The sequence below is a fragment of the Paracoccidioides brasiliensis genome (assembly GCF_000150735.1).
Source record: "Paracoccidioides brasiliensis Pb18 unplaced genomic scaffold supercont2.18, whole genome shotgun sequence".
Classification (NCBI taxonomy): Eukaryota; Fungi; Ascomycota; class Eurotiomycetes; order Onygenales; family Ajellomycetaceae; genus Paracoccidioides; species Paracoccidioides brasiliensis.
Genome location: NW_011371375.1, coordinates 129,258 through 152,642, shown reverse-complemented (window position 1 = coordinate 152,642; position 23,385 = coordinate 129,258). Strand labels below are relative to the sequence as shown.

The 23,385-nt window shown below is 46.6% G+C and overlaps 9 protein-coding genes across 9 annotated transcripts; 6 read left to right on the top strand and 3 right to left on the bottom strand.

The window, feature by feature from the left end:
• Positions 1-38: 38 nt before the first annotated feature.
• Positions 39-1,997, bottom strand: PADG_08479 (uncharacterized protein; the record flags this gene model as incomplete). The annotated part of the gene is made up of 2 exons (XM_010765520.1): positions 39-1,381; positions 1,484-1,997. 2 exons carry the CDS (start codon positions 1,995-1,997, stop codon positions 39-41), a joined length of 1,857 nt encoding a protein of 618 aa, XP_010763822.1.
• Positions 1,998-3,032: 1,035 nt separating this feature from the next.
• Positions 3,033-3,299, top strand: PADG_08478 (uncharacterized protein; the record flags this gene model as incomplete). The annotated part of the gene is made up of 1 exon (XM_010765480.1): positions 3,033-3,299. The coding sequence occupies one exon, from the start codon at positions 3,033-3,035 to the stop codon at positions 3,297-3,299; it is 267 nt and encodes an 88-aa protein (XP_010763782.1).
• Positions 3,300-4,213: 914 nt separating this feature from the next.
• PADG_08477 (uncharacterized protein) lies at positions 4,214-4,796 on the top strand (the record flags this gene model as incomplete). The annotated part of the gene is made up of 2 exons (XM_010765519.1): positions 4,214-4,265; positions 4,339-4,796. The coding sequence occupies 2 exons, from the start codon at positions 4,214-4,216 to the stop codon at positions 4,794-4,796; spliced, it is 510 nt and encodes a 169-aa protein (XP_010763821.1).
• A 2,470-nt stretch (positions 4,797-7,266) lies between these two features.
• On the top strand, positions 7,267-7,734 carry PADG_08475 (uncharacterized protein; the record flags this gene model as incomplete). Its single annotated transcript, XM_010765518.1, has 1 exon — positions 7,267-7,734. One exon carries the CDS (start codon positions 7,267-7,269, stop codon positions 7,732-7,734), a length of 468 nt encoding a protein of 155 aa, XP_010763820.1.
• A 1,136-nt stretch (positions 7,735-8,870) lies between these two features.
• PADG_12459 (uncharacterized protein) lies at positions 8,871-9,586 on the bottom strand (the record flags this gene model as incomplete). Its single annotated transcript, XM_010765529.1, has 2 exons — positions 8,871-9,351; positions 9,441-9,586. The coding sequence occupies 2 exons, from the start codon at positions 9,584-9,586 to the stop codon at positions 8,871-8,873; spliced, it is 627 nt and encodes a 208-aa protein (XP_010763831.1).
• A 1,026-nt stretch (positions 9,587-10,612) lies between these two features.
• On the bottom strand, positions 10,613-12,185 carry PADG_08474 (uncharacterized protein; the record flags this gene model as incomplete). Its single annotated transcript, XM_010765517.1, has 4 exons — positions 10,613-10,639; positions 10,724-11,896; positions 12,015-12,071; positions 12,129-12,185. 4 exons carry the CDS (start codon positions 12,183-12,185, stop codon positions 10,613-10,615), a joined length of 1,314 nt encoding a protein of 437 aa, XP_010763819.1.
• A 1,140-nt stretch (positions 12,186-13,325) lies between these two features.
• Positions 13,326-16,116, top strand: PADG_08473 (uncharacterized protein; the record flags this gene model as incomplete). The annotated part of the gene is made up of 5 exons (XM_010765516.1): positions 13,326-13,371; positions 13,432-15,003; positions 15,069-15,604; positions 15,668-15,809; positions 15,947-16,116. The coding sequence occupies 5 exons, from the start codon at positions 13,326-13,328 to the stop codon at positions 16,114-16,116; spliced, it is 2,466 nt and encodes an 821-aa protein (XP_010763818.1).
• Positions 16,117-17,100: 984 nt separating this feature from the next.
• Positions 17,101-19,151, top strand: PADG_08472 (lysine-tRNA ligase; the record flags this gene model as incomplete). Its single annotated transcript, XM_010765479.1, has 2 exons — positions 17,101-17,325; positions 17,436-19,151. 2 exons carry the CDS (start codon positions 17,101-17,103, stop codon positions 19,149-19,151), a joined length of 1,941 nt encoding a protein of 646 aa, XP_010763781.1.
• Positions 19,152-20,713: 1,562 nt separating this feature from the next.
• Positions 20,714-22,060, top strand: PADG_08471 (uncharacterized protein; the record flags this gene model as incomplete). The annotated part of the gene is made up of 1 exon (XM_010765515.1): positions 20,714-22,060. One exon carries the CDS (start codon positions 20,714-20,716, stop codon positions 22,058-22,060), a length of 1,347 nt encoding a protein of 448 aa, XP_010763817.1.
• Between the last annotated feature and the right edge of the window lie 1,325 nt (positions 22,061-23,385).

Here is a 23,385-nt window from a genome sequence, read left to right as displayed (position 1 = left end):
TAAAATAATTAAGAAGGCTCAAGTGGGGGGAAAAATATTCAGTAATTAAAATCCTCGTAAACAACATTCTTCCCTGTAAGCCAATTCAGCGCAGCAGTCTTTAGGCCGGTACCTGCACACAAATACCATTCCTCCGCCCCGGGGACATCCAAATCCGCCGCTTCCAGTCGCCGGCGATGAACTTGTTGTACATCGGAGCCGTGTATAGCTGTCAAGGTATTTTGTTGCTCATCGGTAAGTGGCTTCTCAGCCTGTTCAGATCTAGTTATGAAGAGAGCGGTAGATTTTGGTAGTTTGGGAAATAATTTAAAGGTGTCGAGCACCAGTCCAAGGTCCTGAACGGCAACAGACCAAAATAGTCGTAATCGGGATATATCTATACCCGGAAGCTGTGCAATAAGTGGAGTGATCCCTATCCCACCGGCAATGTATGGAAGAGGCACATTCTTATCCGTAGTTTTATCCTCGAATCTGAACTCGCCACCATACCCCTTAAGCAACACTTCGACCCCGCTCCGCTCGCCCGATCGGAAGAGATGGCTGGTAGCGGCCCCTTTCTTCCTCACTATAATTTCGAATTCGTCATCAGCGAGGTTCCTGCCCGGGTATGACGATACGGTGAAAGTGCGAATGTAATCGTCATTGAGGCTTGTGGGATCGTCATCCTTCATATGGCTGTATCCCATATCGAGTTCCCCTGCAAATGACAGTGTGGCGTACTGGCCCGGTGTCCACTTCCCGGACTTTGAGGGGTCAGAGACCTTGAATCGGAATCGACCAATGGAGGGAGTGATGATGTCCTTTCTGATGAAAGTGGCGACAGTTGATCTCTCATCTGATACCTGGGCAGACGGCACCACTTTCTCAGTTGTTAGATACCGTACCCGCGGGTTGTATGGAGATGGATCGCCGGGTTGGCCGCGAAATGGGAGTCCGTTTTCAACGTATTTTGCTTCCAATATTGTAGCCTTGACTGCAAGGTTTGATCTTGGGAGGAGGGCAATTGCATCGCTCCCAATCAAGATTTCCGTTTTGCCTGTGAGATAGAGAACGTTGCCAGTTTCAAAGTCTGGGATGACATACCCCGCAACCGGGGTGGTTTGTAGGTTGCCCAGAGTTTGATACAGACGATTTCCCGAGTACTCAGGGTAAGCCAGCACGGCCCCACTAACTTCGTTGGAGACTATACGGACAAAACCACGCGGGCCTCCGCGGATATTGGTATCCATAGAGTCTTTATGATATGATGAAATAAAAAATGTGTCAGCCTTAGCCAGAAGTTCGACCGCACCAGGGGAAAGTTGTTTAGAGTCTGATATCAATTTAGGGTCCGGTACTGTAGGGATAATGTGTTTTCGATTTATATATTTTGGGCAGTTTCCTGTCAGGTCTAGTTAGATAAAGTGCGTTTAAAAGCACCCGGGGTAAGGTGGTTCTCAAGGGAGTAAATGAACGGCACGAGAGTTGGGGGTAAGGAGCTCACCAATACTCTGATCAATTTTCATGGCCAGCTGTGCCTGACCAGCATGTCTGGGTTCCTTGCCTTTCTCATCTGGATTCATAGCTTGCAGTCCCGCTAGAGATCCTGACACCATCCTCCCGATCAATTTAGCCCGCTTCCTGTTCTCCATATCCACGGATAAACCAGACATTAAACGGCCCTCACATTCCTCCTTAATCAATTCTCCATTAACTTTACCACCAAAAAGCGTTCCCACAACAGGGTCATACGACTTATCGACCAAATTGCTGATCCCAATGATGGATTGCGAGATAGGTCCAGCGAAACCAGCTTCGCCACCCCATAGTGTAGTCCACGGTTGTCCTTGCTTGTCTATGGTGCCTAGGGCGATTAACGGTGACTTCTGCACTAAATAAGCGGCACCAGGACTGAGGTATGGAGCATTGGGGTTCTCATTTTCGGGCACATGCATCAGTTTGTGCATTTTCTCCTCGCCCTCATGCCATGGCACACTGCCTGCGATGACGAAGGACATGGCAGTAATCGTGTATTTTAAACGTGATAGATAGAAGCAAGTAATGTATTGAAACGCCTAGATTTATCTCCTAGTGATGTTGAAAGTTGTTCGTCGTCAGAGACAATAACCACGGTCTCTTGCTTCGGAAGTCGGGTTAGATATGTGTTTGCACAGAAACCTTTTCCTTCCAGGTACAGAGAGTATTTGTCAACATTTCTTGCGGTGGAGTTTATAAGCAGCTTGGCCTAGAACGAAATCCTTGGAAGAAATAGTCCTGTATTGCATAATGGTTGTAGAATGACTTTTGGGAATTGGTGTTCTTATCCCGATGTCGCTCCAGCTCGTAAATTAGTTAACCCCTCCCGTTCGGAATCTCCTCACTCTTGGTGCCGAAGAGGAATTTAGGAATGAGGAATCATCATTATCACGCCGACCAATGCGTAAGACAGCATGGGCTGCATATGTCTTTTGAGAGCGTCATATCACCATGGTTTCTCCGCATAGGATATCCATACAGGTTGTTAGACGAAGGGCGTCATCACGATTTGACTGAATAGCCCTAACTAGATGGTGGCTTGGCTGGGATGACTAAACCAAGCCCAGAACCTGCTTTGTCCACTTCGTTTCTATTCTCCCGCATTCTGAAGCTCAGAAGAAACGACAAAATGACATTTATTGAGTGGTAGTCACAGTATCTGCCGGGCGGAGTGTATTCCAGCTGGTTCCAGCTCGTTGCGCCAATGATTTCATGTCCTTGATGGTGTGCATCACTGATCACAAAAGGAGTTGGATCTGGCTTGCTGTTCATTCTACTGAATCATTCATGTCTTTTTGATTGCTTTTCAGTGCCCTTAACTATTCCCCCTTGAGACTGCTCTCCTGCGACCTCCCTGTTGTTGATTTATGCAAAATGGTGCCATAATATCTTCCATTCAAAACCCTTCCGGAAACCTCATCCTATATTAAAGGGGGAAGAACCTAACATGCCTATGCGACGTTTATCCCAGCTGGCAATTAAGCTAATGACACAATGGCGGTAGCAGAAGTCCAAGAATGACCACCCCGCCTGGAAATATGGGTGGCTTCAACCGGGATTATTTGCCCACTGCTTTGGCATTTAACAAACGTTCAGTGGCTGGATTTGCCCTACTCTGGAACCGCTTGCTACAAGATTTTGAATGTGTGGTTGAACTTTTCAGAAGTCAACCAGAGGTGGCGCTAGTCGCCAATGAGCTGAAACTTCAGCCAAGCTATACCACACACGTTCAGGACCTCACCAGAGTTTCACTGCGAGTCTCAAGAGTCAAGAGTCAACATTGAGCTTCGGTCAATTTCATTAGCGCTGGCTTCAATCGCATTTTTCTTGTGGTTGTCTGGATGATTTACAGTGTGTTCGAATGATGGCTCGTCGATCTGATTTTAAAGTGAAGATTGCAACGGACGGATGAGATTGCCCGATGACATTTACTGCTTCTATGGATCGGATCAGTTGGTACCTGATAGGGCTGAGCCAAATATATGGCATGAAGGGGGATTTTTACCAAGGACGTTTGGTGATACTTGTCCCTGTCCGAGCCTGCACGAACCCCCTTTTCTGTTGTCATTGAACTTTTTTTGACATTGAGTGAAGGGCACAGTGTCTAGCCACGTGTTTGATCATCCGAAATCCTGAATTCTGACAATATACTCCACATGGATATAGAGCACCCGGCCGGGCCGGGTCTGAAACTGGATTTCGTTCTTGAAATCTCCGATCCCAGGTTACGGGATTACGGGCTGTGTCATGCATCGGTTTCGAACTGTTGCTGGAGATATTACTTCCCTAAACGATGATACTGCTTTCGAAGCTGAAGGTTTCTTACACACCTGTTCCTTATTCCTGCTGTCGCTTCCGAGGGTAGTATTGTTGGTTTATGGGTTTTGTTCCAGGGAAGGTCATCCGGATTGACCAGTTTCAGGTTTAGGGGTCTGGAATGATATTCATATTTGGAAGTTATATCTACCTTGGATTGATAGATATAAAGAAGAGGATATGAGACAGTGTTTTCTGGTTTTTTTTGTTCTTCTTCTTCTCTCTCTCACACACAATAAACTGGATATCGTTGATTAATTTGTGTGTAGTCTCTCTTTCAAAGGTCTCTTTTTTCCTTCCTATTTCTAACACTCTATATATTTCTTAGCTTGCTGCTCAACCTACCTTTGTATTACATTTTACGTTCAATTCCTCTCTCATAATGGCCAAGTCTACTCCCAAATCTCTCCTCTTTGCTCTCCTTCTTGCCAACTGTGAGTCTCAAGAAGGCCTATGTTCTGGCATCAATCATACATTGTGCTAACGTTTGCTCTCTCCCCTCATAAGTGGTTCTCCTTGTCCTCGGCCAAGGCACACAGTTCATTACAGGAGTATGCTCCAGCGATGCCGATTGCGCCTCCGGATGCTGTGGGTTCAACACCGGGAAATGTGCAGGCGCAATTGTCGCCCAGGAACGTGACGGCGGCTGCGGATTTGGTGATGGGCAGCCAAACAGGAACGCGGCCGATGCTCTAGTTGGGAACAACGGGAACAACGGTAACAATGGTAATAGCGGTGCTGGAGGACAAGCTCAAGTCACCCCGGGGTCTCAGTTCATTACCGGCTCTTGTAACAGTGATGCCGACTGTGCGTCTGGCTGTTGCGGTTTCAACACTGGCAAATGCGCGGGTGCCATAGTGGCCCAGGAGCGTGATGGCGGGTGCGGATTTGGTGATGGGCAGCCCAATGATAATGCAGCCCAGGCGCTGCGGGGCAACAAGAGGAGATTTGCGTTTACTTCTTAAATCACTACACCCATTCACCCCTAAGGATGTGATGTCGATTGGCTACGCAAAGCGGTGATAAAAAAATTTTCTCTTCACCATTTCATGTTTCCTGCTTTTCTCTGCGATAAAATCAGTCTCGAATTTTGTTTTGCTCCCGCATATCTCCGGCAGTATCGGGAACAACTTTTGTATATACAGAGTGAAATCGGGAATTGTCACTCGATTTGCAGTCGTGTACAAATGCTCGCTCGTTAGTTTGGATCTTATGTGTTCGCCCTTTTTTGATGATAAGAGATGCGCCTGTTGTGGACTTTATGTGATATGGCATGTTGTATGTTTGTGTCATACTAGAAATATATTCAACCAATGAGAATCAGCTTTGCTTCCTCTCTGTTTCCTGGCATTGTTCACGTAAGCAGCTGAATTTCTGGGTCTCTTGCTCAAATTTTTGCCTGGTCCTCCCTGATTTCACGCCATAGCGGTCGATCCGCTATCCAGCGGATATCCCTAGTTGCTCAAAAGGGAAGCTGGAGAAATCAGCACAAACAAAGAGATATGTGTTTATTTTTCCGCAGGTGACTATAGAGTAGAATCTATGTATAATACTCCGTATAGCTTCTCGTGATCGGTTCTCTGTCTTGCATTCGCAGCTACATCAGCTCTGTTGTGAATACTACAGAATGCTGCGTCCTAGCGCCAAATGTCTCATAGGTCATCCTAGATATTTGACGAATCTGGCGAATAAAGAGTATTTGAGTGAGAAACAGAGAGAAGAATGATTTGCTATTTATCAGCTTCAATCACTGGTCCGTTGTTGTGATTTGAAGGGAGTATGGGATACGATGTCGATCCTTTACGATGTTTGGGTGCTATTAATAGCATCACACCGAGGGTCAACTAACCTTCGATTCCAACTTCCACGGGCTTAACTGACAACGAAGAATCTCGAACCCCGCTCTCTGTTTGTACATACCTACTTTTGCATCTGGCCCGGAATTAGATCACGATATATGGCTTTTCTGCGATGGCCTTCTATTCATTCTTCTATTACAGCGGTCTTGGGTATTGCACCCCTGGTCCCCGTCCAATTAAGCATCAGGGGTGGCAACCAGATGGCGCTCACTGGCTTCAGCAAGCAGTCTGAGAAACTAATGAAGAAGAAGAAAAAAGAAAAGCGCCCTGTAGCTTATGCCTAGATATCCTGGTGATCCAGGGAGCCCTTCATGCATTGGACTAGTGTGCTCCAACCTTCTCCCTGGACCTTCTGCCCATTACACAGTCGTTGCTATGCTCGTATTTTAAGACATTCCAACCCCTCTGCAGCTCCAGAGACTGGGCGTGCAACATCACCAAATATCTGACAGGATTAGACACGTCCGGTATCCAATCAGTGGTGGGTCAGCTAGCAAGGGTTTCCTATTTACGGTTTGCTGATCGCATGGGCGTCGATCTCTGCCATGCAAAATGGTATCATTCGCTTTCAACGGCTTTGAGGCCGATTTTTGTTTGTTTAAATGTCTCGGTATCCCTGGCCCTTCGATCTTGACCGCTGGTAGCTCCGAAGCTCAAGCTTTTTGTTCAGTGTTGTTCAATAGCTGGGGTCCAGAAATCCAGAGTGGAACCACCTCACACCTCCAAGGAACAGAGCAAAAATGCGGAGGATGGAGACTTTGGGGTAACTGCCAACGTGTTGATGGATGGCTTAGCAAATTGGTTACATGGGTTGCGGAAGCTTGCTCACGCCATGACCCGTCTTTGCATGCTTTTCGAGCGGCTTCAGAGCTCCCTTAAAATCACATACCCGTTCGTATATTCTTCAGGCGTGACATGCTCCCTCCCCCGCAGGCACTATCTCATAGCTCGATTCGGTAGAAGTTGCGCTACTGCTACTGCCTTTTCAGCCTCACTGAGACATTTCCCATGCTTTTTCGTCACTCAGGAGATCTCCAGCGGCCTAGCCGGATGCTCAGTTAAGTTTAGAACTCGCGAGTTCTTGTGGTTGGCTTGGGCGCTGACTCACACTCTTCCTTTACACCGTCGATATACGACGGTGGTTGTTTAGATTAGTGATAAACTGATACACGGACTTTTAGGTTATCGTGAGCCAATAGTTGCTTTCGATCTCAACGTGACGGGAGAGCCAAGGGGAGTGCAGAAATTGAGCAAGATGTAGAGCCGGACTTCACGGACATTGCCTGAATCTAACTCTTTGAGGATGTTATGGCATGTTGCCGTCTCGCATCTATCCTATGTACGGTTCCAATACGAGGATAGCTGATTGTTTTTATTGGTAACATCATATGCATATTCGCTGCATGTCTGAGGATCGATAGGCATATAAAATCCCTCTACCTACCCTCCCTTGAGTTTTCAGCTTCTTCTTACAAGTTCGTTTTCCTATCTTCAAGCATCTGTACAAACATCTGTATCCAACACCACTATCTGAATATTCTGTGCTTGATATAGCAAAGATCAATTATCATCAATAATGCGTTTCTCTCCCCTTCTTCTCGGCGCACTTGCCGCCCTCACCCCCGCCGCCCAAGCTGTGGGCAACGCCATCGTGATAAACAAGTGCACGTTCCCAGCTTTTCTGAACTCTGTCGGCAGCCAGATCGGCCCTGAAAAGTACCTGGCTCCTAATGGTGGGCGCTACAGCGAGCCCTTCCGCCGCGACCCTCAAAGCGGTGGTATTGCACTCAAGATCACCCGCGAGTCTGGCGGTTTGGTAAAAGGGGCCCCGCAGACTATCTACGCATATAATCTCAACAACAACCTGATCTGGTACGACTTGTCGAATGTGTTCGGCAATCCATTCGAACCCAAGGCTCTGAGGCTTTCACCTTCGGACACCAGGTGTCCAACCATCTTCTGGCCAAATGGCGTGCCGCCCGCCGGAAGCCAGACGAGAAACTGCCAGCCAAACTCTGATGTGATACTGACGTTATGCGCCTGATCTGGGGGATTACGGTATGTTCGTCCTGTTTCTTTCCCCCTTTTGCTTACATGTTGTAGATAGTTCACATCCTAGAGTAGTCTAACCAGTAACCTGCTTATCTAGAAATACCCCCCGAATGATTTCTTTTCGCTGACTAGGTAATTTTAAAGAAAAGGGAATGAAATGAACCATGAAGTATATTGCTGCTATAAATTAGCTTTCCTGATTTAATGTTTTAAATGTTATGTCTTGCACTCTTTATTGTCTACAGGGTTCGAGGGATTCTCCATGTTTGCCTCCCACAGAATTTCCAATTCAGTTGTCCTTTTTATACTAAGTATAAATTACAAGTGACTGTTCACATGCTGCTGTTTTTGGTGGATTGTAACTATGTCTTCCTGCCGGACCGTCGTTTTTGCATTTCTCAACGACTTGATGAGTTTCCATCTTTCCACTCTTTCCATGTGTTTGTGCTCGCGTTGTGAGTTGACAAGTTTTAATTTCCAGCCCTTCCGCGATGATGAAGTTTTGTGTACTTAATTTTTTTTTTTTCTTTCAGCTTAGATATAAATGGACCTCCAAGGATGCTCTATTTCTCATAAAAATTTATCATTGTATGAGAAAGAAAGATATATTTTTATCACTATTGTTTGGAGAGAGAGAGAGAGAGAGGAATGAGAAATGGAAAAGGTTTTTACACATTCAAGATTCCTTGTTACATAACTACAGCACGACATAAGCCCGTACAACCATTCTCCACACAATATGCTAATTTTTCTTCTCCCCCATTTATCTAGCGGGTGTGTATGGGGCTGGGCTTTAGGCCCGGGGACTTTTCTTGAGTAGTTAGGCCAGCAAAAGATTCACGACCATGCGACCTGCTCTGCTCTGCTGGACTCCGGCGGATGAGACGGGAACAGCCTAAGATATGCGCGACTGCCAGGATGTATATGTATGTACGTAGTAAATCCATTTACAGTACAATGCAGGGGGGTTGGTGGAGTGGTGTTGCGTATCTGCAGGCAAGCCGTTGTGGGGGGCAAGGGTTTATCTATCAACGCCAAATGAAGACGTACATCCACCCGCGTGGAAGTTGCTAAACCGTTACGAAATTGCAAATTCAACCAAATTCATTGGGTATTTAGTGATTGTACTTATATATCGCACAGCAGAAGTCTAAGGCCTGACGGGTCAGGCTGGCAGAAATCATACAGGCAGCCATCGGATGGGCAGGTACCCGGCTTCGCGAAGGAGCACATGAGTAACGGAACAAGCTGTTCGAACGCCGCGGGCCACTCTGCAGGTTGAAAAGTATCGGCGACTACGAACAGATTGACCTTGGCAGTCAAAAAACTAGCCAGAGGTTGAGGATCATGAACCTTTCGGGTTGACAGGGACAAGTTGACCCAGGGGATTCTGCCGAACCTTGTCCTTAGGCTGGAATCCATAGCATCCACTGAGACATCATGACTCCTGGTGTTCGATTTTTTATTTTTATTTTTACTTTTATTTTTGGCTTTGCTTTGACGTCCTGGATTGGTCCCTGTGAATTGATAAATGTGCGGGTACATGTTCAGTGTAACCTGGAAGTGCTGACTGAATTCAAGGTCAACGACAACCAGAGGGCGCTTCTGGCTAGGGTCGGATATTCATGTAAAATGCCTTATCCTGGATGGCACGGGATGCCATTAAACAAATGCGGATAGAATATCCATCCCCTTCACCTGGGACTGGAAGAAATGGTGGCCGAGCTGAATCCTAACACATTCACTGGCGTTGGCAATGATCTGGTTGGAACCACGATGTAACCGACGTTAACTGAGAAATAGAACAATCGGTATAATTTTTTCTCGTCTTCCCACTCCGACATAGTTGTATGGCCGATCTTCTGATTATTTGCTGCACAATGTCATAGAAGAAAATAGATCTCAGGTCAAGCATGGAATATTTAAGATCTGAAAGGGCGAATATTAGTCTGCTGATGATTTATAGAATCAGCACAGAACGAAGATACTTTCTCAATCCTCAATTATAAGTGGCTGGCAGAGAGTAAAGATAGGAGGAACTAGACCCTTCTCCATAGAGGAGGATGTTGCGAGGTGTAACTGGATACTTCAGATATACGCTGCAACATCCCAGTTAATGCGAACTGCTAAGACTTGGGATGAAACATCGATACCGCTCTTCTCGGGGAGTGGTGTAAAAATAACCAGGTACAGTAGGGAGAAGAGAAGGTGGGTTTTTGTGGCGTGTAGCGCAAATGCTTGTCTTGGTGCGATGGGATATAGATTTTCAATTGAACATAAATTTCCCAATTTCATATGCTAGCACTAATAGTTATACGTGTGGTAGTCAAGCCGAGATGGTAGACGAGAGACGAGGGGCATTCCAGATACACATCCTATTTCACTCGGTGATCACTCCGCCACAGCCGTGAAGTGGAATACGAGACGGACGGCAACTTTGCTAACTAGTTAGTTGGCGGGTTCCTGGGCTTGGCGGTTAGGTCGTTGCGGCGCCAAATCATTGAGCAATTAGCCACTAATCTTGAAAAGGACAGGCTTAAGATGTTTTGTAGTGATTTGAAAAGGCCTTGGGGAACTGCTCCCGTGAGCTACGGAGTAGAACATATAAAGGGCATGTATATTTTGGTTTCTCTGTTATACATACAGAGTATGTATGCCCTCCCAAATTAGCAACAAGTCACAAATATAGGTCGAGATGGAAATATATCAAGAGGTCAAGATAGAAAGAAATAGCAGAAAAATGGAAAAATGGGATTGTTGTTCAATTAGACGCTTGGCTGGCTGGTCTGGTTAATCTAAACGGGATAGTATATATGGGCAGACAAAAAGAGGCATAGATTGAGAACGAGAATAGATGGTTAGTTGACCATCTACATGATGACTTCGTTGGCAACGTCCTAACAGTGCAACAAGGGAATTTCTTAGTTCGCGCGTTAATTTCCAAATGGAGATGGGGAAGAATGAATGGAGAAACAACGTACCCTCTTCAACTCCTTATACGGCAAGCAAACGCAGTTTTGCACCCTCACTTCATCGCCCACCGCACACTCCTTGCCTAAAATTGTAATACTCTGTACCTTAACTCCGTTCTTGATGATTGTTGTCGAATGACTCCCCACCGGGATCGGTGTACCCTCCACTCGTGCCCATGCACCCACACGGCTACTCCACCCGATGATCGAGTACATGACACACGAGTCATGTTTAATCTCTGCATCCTCAAGGACGATGGACTCCTTGATCCGCACACCCGGGCCAATCACAGCGCGGGCACCAATGGACACATTGGGCCCCAGTTTCGCAGTTGGGTCGACGGTGGCGGTCGGGTGGATGTAGACGGGTGGTACGATGGTGGCCGAGGGCACGGAGATCTCTTCGGACTGTGACTGGAATGCTTGTTGAAGATAGAGGGCATTGGCGGGCACGGCAGAGCCGGCTGTTTTGATCTGGCGCCAGAAGTCCTTGGTCTCGTGGACGAAGAAGCGGTTGCTGTCAGCCAGGTCTGAGAGGATGTCCTGTTCTAGCCGTAGGACTTCGGGCTTTTCTCCATCGTCGACATGGTTGGCAATTTGATATGAGTCGAGGTTGTCGGACGATGGGTAAGAGAGGAGGCGTGGGCGCGCCGTGCGTCGCTTGATTGCGCTACGGATAGAGGGGAAGATGCATTCCGTGGCGAAGAGGTAGACGCCGCAGTTGATTAGGTTGGAGATATGGGATTCGGGTTTCTCGACGTAGTGTACCACGCGTTTTGAATGGCTGTCGGAGACGATGCAGCCAAAATTAGTCGCAGCTTCGTTGCTCACTCGTGTTCCTAGTATGACAGCCTCCGCGTCCTTCTCTTCAAACAGCTTGAGCATCTCACCCAGCGGGAACGAGCAGCAGACATCGGCGTTGAGGACGAAAAAGCGCTCAGGATGACCCTTCAAAATAGCGTCACGGAAATGGTAGAGACCGCCTGCAGTGCCGAGAGCCTGGTATTCTCGGAGGTATTGGATACGGATATTGGGGAACTCTTTGGAGGAGTCCTTGATGAAATCACGGAAGACAGTTTCGTCGTAATACCCCACCAATATGACCTCTCGGACTACCTTAACTTTGGCAACGGCTTTCAGGCAATGCCAAATGATGGGGTGACCGGCAACCTCGAACAAAGGCTAAAAGGGGGGCGTTGTAGATAATTCCGCGTCAGCGTGGTTCGCTCCAAAAGAGCGCGTTCTGGTGACTGGGTAAGGGTTTTGAGACTTAGCGGCGGAGGGTGGAATGTTAAAATACCTTCGGGACATCGAGGGATAGAGGTCTAAATCTGGTGCCTCTTGAGGGCCCGCCAACCTAACACAAGCATTGTCAGTCAGATTTAACTGGTGTTTGATGTGAGCGGTTGCATACCAAAATAACGGCCTTTGTGGAGGCCATATCTGATTCTCTGATAGGGAGGTTGAGCATGGACGAAGATTTGCACTTGGCTTGCGACGTCGTTAATGAGATAAGGGAAATTGGTAGTAATGGGACTCTTGAGGGCTTTCTTTGCTAATTGTAGACGCAATGATTGTCTCTAGGTTACGCGTAACTTGATTAGTTTGTTAACTTAAGAGGAGGTGGCGGAAATTCGCAGCTGTAGGAGGACGGGTGGCAGATCAAAATCAAGCGCCAAAGCAACTAAGTAGTAACTACTCTGCAGTTATCCTTGTTACCAAACAGCAGTTTATCCAATTGGTCTCCTTAGATCTTTTCCTCTGTTGTTGCTCTCGGGTTTTCTTTTGTTGTCGAAGAAGGGGTTGGGATAGATCGCCGCACGTGATCCGGGGGTTATCTGGCAGGTTTTGAACCTTAACCTCACTTTTTCAACGTTCTCCTGGACACAAGCGTCTGGATATCTTATTTGTTGTTGATATTCCACCGTTCTGCAGATGGAGCTATGTAAACAATTAAATACAAGTAGCGACCCTGAAATATGCTCTGGGGGCCTACTACTGCCAGCTTACCACCCAGTATCTGCTGGAGGCTCTGTTGCTCTGCCCAACGTGTTGCCAGTAAGCGAGGGCCTTGCATGAACAGTCCGCTGTGAGGTTATCCCCAACCTCAGCGCTCAACAACACAACACCCTGGGTTGATTTTGTGCATCTTTACAGCACACTTTATGAATAGCACCAGCCAATGGCGGTAGGATCTGCATTTCTGTTCCCATATTTCCCTCTCTTCTGCCTACCAGAGTGTTGCTATAAAGCAACACCTCCCGCTCAACGCCTCCCTCTGTTCTAATTTTCTTTCCCAATGAAGAGATCTCTTCCATCTCCTCCGTCTCTTTCATGCTTTCTATCAGGCTGGAGATAGAACTAGCAACCTTATTGTTTCTGAAATTACTTCCTTCATTTCGCTCCTTTTCTCCTTTGCTTTTCCTGTTTCCTCATCCAAAACATTCTCAAGAGACAACAATTCCTAGTGTTTCCCAACCCCACAGGGTGGTTTCATGCTTTTATCCAACGTACATTTTATCCTGCTTCTTCTTTTTTTCTCTATACACCCTCAGTTTAATACTTCATCTACTGCTTTTCCACTCCCAACATCTGTACGAACCCGGCTATCATGGTCCCGATGACCCTCAGAAGCTACTGTGTTCCGGACTCTCCGCGTATGTTTGTTCCTGTCCTGTGTTGCATATATGCAATTTCGGCTAATGACATGTATTTAGAAACGGTTGGCGAAAGCTCCTCACCCGTTGGCGAAGTCAATGACTCCATAGATATGATTTCGAAAACCACGAAGGCCTTCGTGAAAAAAATCCAAGATCTACGACACCTTGGTGTAGAAAATAACAAACTACCACTGCCTAAGATCTGCGTCGTAGGAGATCAAAGCACTGGAAAAAGCTCGCTGATTGAAGGGATGAGTGAGATCAAAGTGCCCCGAAGCGCTGGCTGTTGCACCCGATGCCCATTGGAGATCAATCTAGCCGACTGCGATCAACCAGATCCAACTTGGACCTGCAAGATATTCCTTATGAAGAAATACATCTACAGCAGCAAGGTTATGAAACGCGGTAGAAAAGGCGGGGGTTTGGGCCCATGGATCGAGCAGGACCCGGAACACATTCCTTTCATCACATTGACCGACAAAGCTGGCGTTCAAGAGGCGTTGAAATGGGCGCAGTTGGCTACTTTGAACCCATCTACCCCATATGAGGAGTACATTCCGGGGCACAATGTTGGAACAGATGAGAGTACTCAGGTAAAGTTCTCACCAAATGTGGTCCGTCTTGATATCTCTGCACCGCATTTCCCAAACCTATCATTCTATGATCTCCCAGGTGTCATCAATGTCGCAGAAGTTGGTGGGGAAGAGTATCTGGTGACTCTTGTTGAAAACCTTGTGAGGCAATATATCTCATCAAGTAACTGCACTGTTATTTTGACGCTTCCAATGACGGATGATGCCACAAACTCAAGTGCGGCTAGGATTATTAGAGAGGTTGGGGCAACTTCAAGAACACTGGGGGTTCTTACTAAACCGGACCGCATTGGTTATGGGGAGGGATATGACCAGTGGATAGAGATCCTGCGTGGTGACAAGTTCATAGTTGGTCATAGCTATTATGTCGTTCGAAACAATCCAAATCCCCAAGTCGAGTATGCTCAAGCTCGTGAGGAGGAGGTTGAGTTTTTCAACACGGGCCCTTGGAAAAATGAACTTTCTGCACATAGTGAAAGATTCGGCACCCGTAATCTGCAGATGGCCCTATCAAAGCTGCTGAAGAAGCAAATAGAACACAGTTTACCTGGGATTAGAGATCAGATTGAGGTTCGAGCACAGGCAGTCGAAAATGAGCTGATGACTCTGCCTGATCCGCCCTCTGCAAACATTCAATTCATATTGTCCGACAAATTGAATGACTTCAACAATGTCATATGCAGTCATATGAATGGTGGCTCCGTGGGATTGGATTTCCCTCTGCAAAAGCAGTGGATGAAGATTGCGGCAGATTTCCAGCAGAGCCTATTAATAACTCGACCAACAATGAAGATAGGAGCGGTCGTGGAGAAATATCCCTCCAGGAGAGTACCAAATCAACACTGTAATACATCGATCAGCTTTGACGATGGGGATTGCGAGATTACGGAGAGCCGCCCTTCACCCAATAAACGCAAAGCGGGCACGTTAGAACCCGATCCCGGTGTCAAACGACAGATGAAGTCACCACTGCTGCAAAACTCCTCAGCTTCTAATCAGAATGGGTATTTGACTAGACGCTTTGACCGATTTACAAGTTCGTATTTGATGTTTAATCCCTATAAGTCTATCGACTTGTCACTAACTTGAAGTGTGGGGTAGGACCTGTCAAAATATTTAGCCTCGAAGATATCAGAGAAATTAGTAGCAACACTTATGCCTCGGGGGTGCCTGGACTTGCGAACCCGCTCGCAGTGGAAACAATGAACAAGCTCAGCGTTAAGCATTGGGATCAACCAATGGAAGAGTTCCTAGCCGCCACCTACACCTTAATGGAAGGGTTTCTTATGGAGAACCTAGACGTGGTCTTTTCCTCATACCAACGCACAGCACTCTATGGAGAGTTAAAGGGTATTATTTTGAATTTTCTACAGGTATTGAAGGAGCCGCACCTCCGCCACACTAGTGAATGCTACCAAATCGAGTGCACGAAGCCATTCACGATGGCCAGTGAAACATTTCAGCGAGCTCAGAAGGATGCCTTCGATTTCCTGAAGGCAAAAAGACAGGAATGTCGGGCAGCTCAGTTTGTTAATTCGGGGGGTGTAGCACTGAATGGAAGAAGAGTTGAGCCAGATAAGCTCACCGATGCAGATATGGGGGAAGATGAGTTTACCAGAGAGATTGAGATTATGGCTGTATGGTTCATGAACCTCCATTTCCCACTTGCGCAGGTCAATTAATATGGACATGCTACGCAGGCCTCCAGGGCGTACTACGAGGTGGCAAGTTCTCGTTTCGTCGATACTCTTTGCCAGAGCGTTCACTCGAAGCTATTCATTAAGTTCGACAAGGAACTCCGTTCTGTCATCCTCAAAGAACTTGGAATTTTGAATGATAACGGTACGTGTCTCTATCTATGTGAATAGATACGTATCTTATCTCCCCCCAACACCTCCCGTGATATCCGTGTGTAAAATTTCAGCTTCTCTCTGTTCCATGCGGCTAATCCACTCATTTTCTACTATGTATTCACCTAGCGTCCGAACGCTGCCTCGAACTCATGGTCGAAGATCCTGAACGGCAAATGCGCCGACGTGATTTGAAAAAGGAGCAAGACAAACTTAAAAAGGCGATGGAGTCGTTGAGGATTATCGAGGACGATGCTGGGATGCGTGATTTTGTTATGCTCAACGCCGACCAAGTCTGAGATTCTAACCAATTTGTAATCGCTATTGTTTTTTCCCCCTTAAAAAGAGGAGGGGGGGAAGAATGATGATGCTTTCGTGTGGGGATGTTGATGCTTCTTTCGAGGTGAAGTATTCTGGGCTTTCTGGTGCTTGCTGTCTCAGTTCGATCATTTTTCCTGAATCCGGGAAGAAATTTACTAGTAAATTTGCATGTCCTAGTCCATTTCTTCTTCTTTCTGGTAAATATTTAGCCTGTTCTAGGTTGGATTGATTGATGGTGAACAGTTTTGGTCCCTGCACTCTGTATTATCCACCCTTCTACTTCGGCAGTTAGTGTACGAGATTTGTGTAGAGAGTTCCCTAGAACAAAATGAAGGGATATGACATATGCCGAATGCGGATTACTTGTATTACCCAAGTCACCCGAGAAGATCCCTCTTTGGTCTCCTCGTTGACTTTGCTGATAAACCCCTTAATCTCGAGGCCCTCTGTATTTGTCTCCATTAGGAAATAGTAGGGTTTAGGGTTAGGGCCATATGAAAAGAGTAGCGGGAAGCAGTGAGAGAAACTGACTGATCCAGGACGAGGATTTACTTACATTGCATAAAAATCCTTTAAGGCTAATAAATATCGCTAGGGCGTAGTGTAGCCTAAGCTATATTTCATACTTAATAACTCTGCTACTGTTGGTAGGACGATCACACTCGAATTGGGCTCGGAGAAAAATAGGAGTGAAAGTTTTCTGTGATATTTTGACTCATCGATTTCAAGTATTTTAACTGCAGAATCAACTTTCAACCCTCCAAACGCATGCAAACCCCACCAACAATTGTATTTCGAAACAAAGAGTTCTGTCGCAACCCGCAATCAATCGCTTCGGTAGATATTGAACACACTCCAAGAACCCTCGCAAACTATCTGAAGCCCTGTGGACATCTCAAGCAAACCGAACTAGCATAGGCCACCTCATAAACCAGCTGCCCTCACTCTTAAACGATTAAACGATGGCGGGACCAGATCAGGACTCATCCGCTGATGCCGCCGCTGGGAATCTCGCCAACTTGCACCTCGACGAAGTCACTGGCGAAAGGGTATCCAAGTCAGAATTGAAGAAGAGACAAAAGCTGCGGGCCAAGGAGGCGGAAAAGAAGGAAAAGGCCGCTGTTGCACCGCCTAAGGCGGAGAAGAAGGCCAGTGCTGAGGAGGAAGAGAGCAATCTAACGCCTAATGTGAGTCTAACACTGTCTAATTTACTGTCTAATTTACTTCTCTTGTTTGGAATTTGGAAGAAGGGAAATTAACTGGTTTGATTTGCTTCCCCCTTTTGCCGCATTTATAGCAATATTTCGAGATCCGAAGTGGACGAGTGAACAAGCTCCGACAAACCAGGAGCCCCAATCCTTACCCGCACAAGTTCCAGGTCACGGACGATGCGCGGGAGATTATCAAGAAGTACGAGTCGCTACAGAAGGGAGATCAGATCAAAGAGAAGGAAGTGCGCATTGCGGGACGGATTTACACCAAGCGGTCGGCCGGTGCCAAGTTGATATTCTACGATGTTCGCGCGGAAGGCGTAAAGATTCAAGTTGCTTGCCAGTCGCAAAATGCGGAAGGCGATGTTTCCTTCGAAGCCCAGCATGAGCATCTGAGAAGAGGAGATATCATTGGTGTCGTGGGGTGGCCCGGCCGCACTGCTCCAAAGAACCGTGCAGATGGAGAACTGTCAATATTTGCCAAGGAGGTCATTTTGCTTGCACCGTGTCTGCACCAGATTCCTTCAGAGCATTATGGGCTTCGCGATCAGGAACAGCGATATAGACAACGGTATCTCGACTTGATTATGAACGACAAGTCGCGAAATGTCTTCATCACCCGGTCGAAGATGATTACCTACATCCGTCGCTTTTTCGATGAGCGTGACTTCGTCGAGGTGGAAACTCCAATGATGAACAGTATTGCAGGTGGTGCTACTGCCAAGCCATTCATTACCCACCACAACGATCTAAACATGGACATGTTCATGAGAGTCGCACCAGAGCTTTATCTCAAGATGTTGATCGTTGGTGGCTTAGAGCGAGTCTACGAGCTGGGTCGTCAGTTCCGAAACGAAGGCATCGACCTGACGCATAACCCGGAGTTTACAACCTGCGAATTCTATTGGGCGTATGCTGACGTTTACGATGTCATGAACGTGACTGAGGAGCTGGTTTCTGGACTCGTCAAGCACATCACTGGTGGCTACGAGACGACCTTCCACACCCAGACAGGAGAGGAGTACAAGGTCAACTGGAAGGCTCCGTGGAAGCGAATCGAGATGATCCCCGCCCTTGAGGAAGCAACAGGCGAGAAGTTCCCGCCTGGCGATCAGCTTCATACCCCGGAAACAAACGAGTTCCTCAAGAAGCTTCTCATGAAGGTGAATGTCCAGTGCAGCCCTCCAGAGACCAACGCGCGCATGCTGGATAAGCTTGTCGGGGAGTTCATCGAAGAGACCTGCATCAACCCCACCTTCATCACGGGGCATCCGCAGATGATGTCACCGCTCGCCAAGTACCATCGTAACAACGTCGGGTTATGTGAGCGCTTCGAAGCCTTCGTGTGCAAGAAGGAGATTGTCAACGCATACACTGAGTTGAACGACCCCTTCGACCAGCGACTGCGGTTCGAAGAACAGGCTTCGCAGAAGGCACAGGGCGACGACGAAGCGCAGATGATTGATGAGAACTTCTGTACCAGTTTGGAATACGGTCTCCCGCCGACTGGAGGCTGGGGAATGGGTATTGATCGACTTGTCATGTTCCTGACTGATAATTATAGTATTAAGGAGGTGCTTGCGTTCCCGTTCATGAAGGAGGATAAGAGTGCGGCTGCGAAGGAGGAGAAGTTGGCAGCCGAGGTTGTGGGTATTAAGCCTCTCACTGTGGAGGGAATTCGTGAGTTCTCCTACAAAACCCATTCCCCCCCCCCACCCCCCGGTGCTGTGCCATCAATATTTTTCTGGATTTTCTTGTATAGCCGTCGGTTAATTCTAACATATGCATCAGCACATAAATAAAATTCGAGGTGTGAGATGATATTTTGCTCGATTTCATGAATGACGTCTACATGGAGATGGATTACGAACCGATCAGTCCTATATAGGTTGTGAAAATAGAAGTCAGTCAGTCAATAGTTTTCATTCCTCGTGGGTCTAGGATAGTTGTCTTCTTTTCATCTTGGATCCCCTTTTCCTTTTCTAAAGAAGTTATTTAGAAATATCTTATAACGTTTCTCTGGGTGTGACGTCTACCTTTCCGGTGCATTAATCCGGGACACCTATCGACAAAAGCCTATAAATCTCCAAATATTCTTCCTTTCTCTTGGTGGAGGAATCGGTGCTTTTGAAATTGTTGGTCTTCTTTACTAAAATTCCCTATATTATCGCTGGTTTCAATGCCCTCTTAAAGCATAACCATGTCCTAAGACCAACAGATACTAAAACCAATTTAGATATTGGAATACATACCCACTCTCGCTCTGCTTGTAATTCCTCTTGTTTTCGCTTCTCATTGTGAGGGCGGGGATTACAATTCTTCGTTGAATCTTGGGTACATCTCTATTTTCTTCACAACCCGGGGCATGTCTTACCACTTCGACAGCATTTGCCAATAATACCGTCTTGTGGTACACACATCCGCAAGCCAAGATGTGTGAATATCCCCTTGAATTCTTCTACTTAGGTGAATAGTTTTGCCTCATCCGATGCCATCGCTATTTTTTGCGGGATTTTCCAGTAGTTGTTGCCTTCGACATAGAAAGAAGATCGTTTCATCTACCGCGGAAATGTATACTTCTGTTGACGATATGGAATTTCTTCAGTGGATGATCTTCAGCAAGCAATACACTCGACTGTTCATCTTCCGCCATCCACTCGATATACGAAAGTGCCTCTTCTCAGGCCTCTTGTTTGCTGTTACTGTTTGCCCTACATACGATTCACCATCTAAATGCGATAATATCTGAAAGAAACATATACCCTGCTGGAGGGTATCGCCGCAGCTCCCATTACGTTCCACATTAATCTAGGATATTCGCCCCACCCCAGGAAACGGGTTGTGGGATACTCTGCTCGTTGGATCTTCTCAAGTCACTCTTGGAATACTGTGTCATTATTTTCACTTGCAGGTAGCATTTTCAGTGTTCTTTTCCTATTTATCCAATGAGCTCTCTAACTGTTCTCAGATTTCTGAAATAATGAAGTTCATCTACATATTCACTTCAATGATTAAGTTATTCCATTATTCACAATAGGATAATTGTGAATACTTGTTGAAACAGTTCATGATTTTTTGACTATTTATTGCTTAGTTTTCTTCTGCTTTCAACTCTTAACAACTATTCACAGTACATCTATCTGTTCAACAAACAGTTTCTCTGACCTTTAAAATCAACACTGTGTCTTGACATGAGATACATTGCACACTTTTTCAACTCTCTCTCAATCCATATTATCTTGATACTCTTGTCCTTTAAGATCTAGTTCTTTTTGTGAGTCTCATCACTGGTCCAAGACTTCTACTCAAATCTCACGGAGCTAGCTTGTCCTCTCTAACTCCCTAGCTCTCCCAAACATTAGCTATGGAGACTGTAAAAACCTTTTCCACATCGAGAGGTTCCTCACCTAGTCCTCCTAAAGCCCCCCTGGACCACAAATTCCCCTCCCGTACCCCTGAAGCACGCTTACCCAGCGACGATCCCAGCAGCACGTCGCCTTCGCTGTCTCCAGTGCCATCCAGTACTGAAGCGTTCGATGCTCCAGGCGAGACTCCCAACGAGGAGGTTCTTCCTGTGCCTCCACGATTCACAGTTGTTAGCGACCCAGTTTCAACTTCAACGGTAGCTAACAGTGCATTTCCATCTCCATACTCAGCTGCCAGTGGACATAATAACTTCAAGCAGATCGTCATTCATACGGCTAAATGTGACAAATGCAACGATCACAACAAAGCCACCCTGAATCGTTGCACGACATGTGGCTTTCAGATCTGCACCCCATGCTGGATCCGCCGGGGTGGTGGGCATCACACTGGCACGAGGACATTTACAGGTCCTGTATTTGATCCCAATGCCGTGGACGACAGTATTGGCGATGACGAAGGAGATGTCGACGAACATGGGTCTGAAGAGGATGAGGTAATGATGTCTGATACCTCGAATGATGTGGGGGATGGTGATGGTGGAATGGTCATCACCACTGATAACACTGAATCAGGGGACGACGAGAGTGTGGTTAGCCTGCCAGGAAAGCCATGTATTGGAACACGAAGTGCCACTCGTCGTAGCGTTTCCCTCTCCTCGAGCTTGGCACCCAACAGTAGCACTGCTGATTATAAGGAATTTTCTGATCCGACCCACGTCGAAGACGGCATCGACAACGACGGGGGGAGAAATAATGACGGTGTCGTTTTCCTAGGTAGCAGGCCTCTCAATCACAATGCCGGCAACGACAATTACCACAACTACAACCGGTATTACTGCGACCTGACGGGCGACGCTCGCCAGCGTATCGATGCGCTCATTGTCACCGCGTCGGTGTTATTCCGCGACATGGATTCTAATCGTACAATGGTGGAGGTATCCGCCCTCTCAAGCCCACTCACCCCTCCTTTAAACGCCCCATACACAAACCAAACTCGGAGCAACCGCCTTTCGCCACCTCCAACACAAAACCGGGGCCAAGGGCTATTACTCCAAAGTCAACGAACCCTCCCTCCCCTCCCCCTCTTCGTTCTCATCGGCCCAGACGACCACCTAATACCTGCATGCAACGGGCATCGCTCACATCAACCCATCCAACCCTCCTATCTGACGGACATCTTCAGAGATCCTCTCCCTCCAACTCTGCGCATAAGCCATGTGCGGGAGGATCGAGGGTATTCGACAAATCTACCAGCGTCGCGCTCCTCCAACTCCACCTCACCTTGAGAAGCGGAGAGAGTCGCCTGACGACGCACCGGGGCGAGTGGCTTGCCAGTTTGAGCCATTGACTGGTGAGAGCACAGGTGGAGAGGGGGATGAGTAATGTCAGTGGGAGGCAAAGTGAGTTTAGATTCTGGATGCCTAAGAAAAATGACCTGGGTGAGATTGTGAGTGAGTGAGTGAGTCGCAAATAATAACATGGTTCAAAGCATGATAATCTGACGAGGGCATCATTTTTCTTTAAAGAAGGGGAGAGTGGGTTTCATTCTAGACTTGCTGTCTTAGTTCCAGCATGGGTTATTTGAGATCAGATGCGACACTGACTTCAAGTGGCCTTATTCCATGCTTGCTTTTCCCCGTAATTATACCGCTGTGTAGCTACAGAGTACCTAAGAATCTCTGACCAGTTTGCAATCAAAAGGAGAGACATATGAAGCGCCAGCAATTTTCCTGCTTCTGTGTAATTCTTGAACTATTTCTCTTTTCGTATGATATTTTTTCCCTGTCATCTCCTCTTCATGTCATGTTCTGTATGATTGTCAGTTTTTGCCTATTGATACTTGGCTTTGTAGCATCTCTCCTTTCTCAGAAGCTTTGTTTTCAGCCGTTGGAGATTCTTTGAATTCTTGTTTCTTTTTTGAAGTATACATCTTGTTCGTTTGCGTCCTTAGAGAGAAGTGATAGCAAATCCTTGCGTTTTCTGAACCCGAGTCCCCTTTTCGTTTGGACGAACATTGTTCGTGATCTTTGTTTGGCTGTCCTCTCTGGCCCTCTGCTCTCCCTGGCTGTTTAGGTGGCGTTCTGTCTTATTGTCAAACCCTGTCATATTTTCCACCTCCTGTTTTATTTTCTCTAATCCCCTGAGCTCCCCTCTCTTTCTGAAAGATATGATCTTATTTCCCTACCTGGACAAGTAAAAAATTGTAACATGGACACTGTTCCCTGCTTTCCTTACCTCCTTTCTCATTTCCTTTCCTTCGCTCTTTGCTCTTTTTTATTGGTCATCAGCTGTGGAAATGTTTCAGTTTCGTTAAATATACCTCCCACAATGAAAAAATCAAGATATATACAGCCTTCACTTCGCTTTTCGTCTTCGGCATGTGTACTGTATTCAAAAATTATGTACGATACACCTTGTAGTCTTGAGTGGTAAAGTTTAGTCCATGTTGAGATTCGCGGAACGGGGACTGGATATGATGTGATTTGAGGGTATGAAGGGTGAAAAGTATATACATATGTATAACATTGACTGGGGATAATCTTGGTAGTGGTTCCATACGAGAAGGGTGACTGCTCATTGGGTAGAGAGGTATAAAGTATATGTAGGGAAC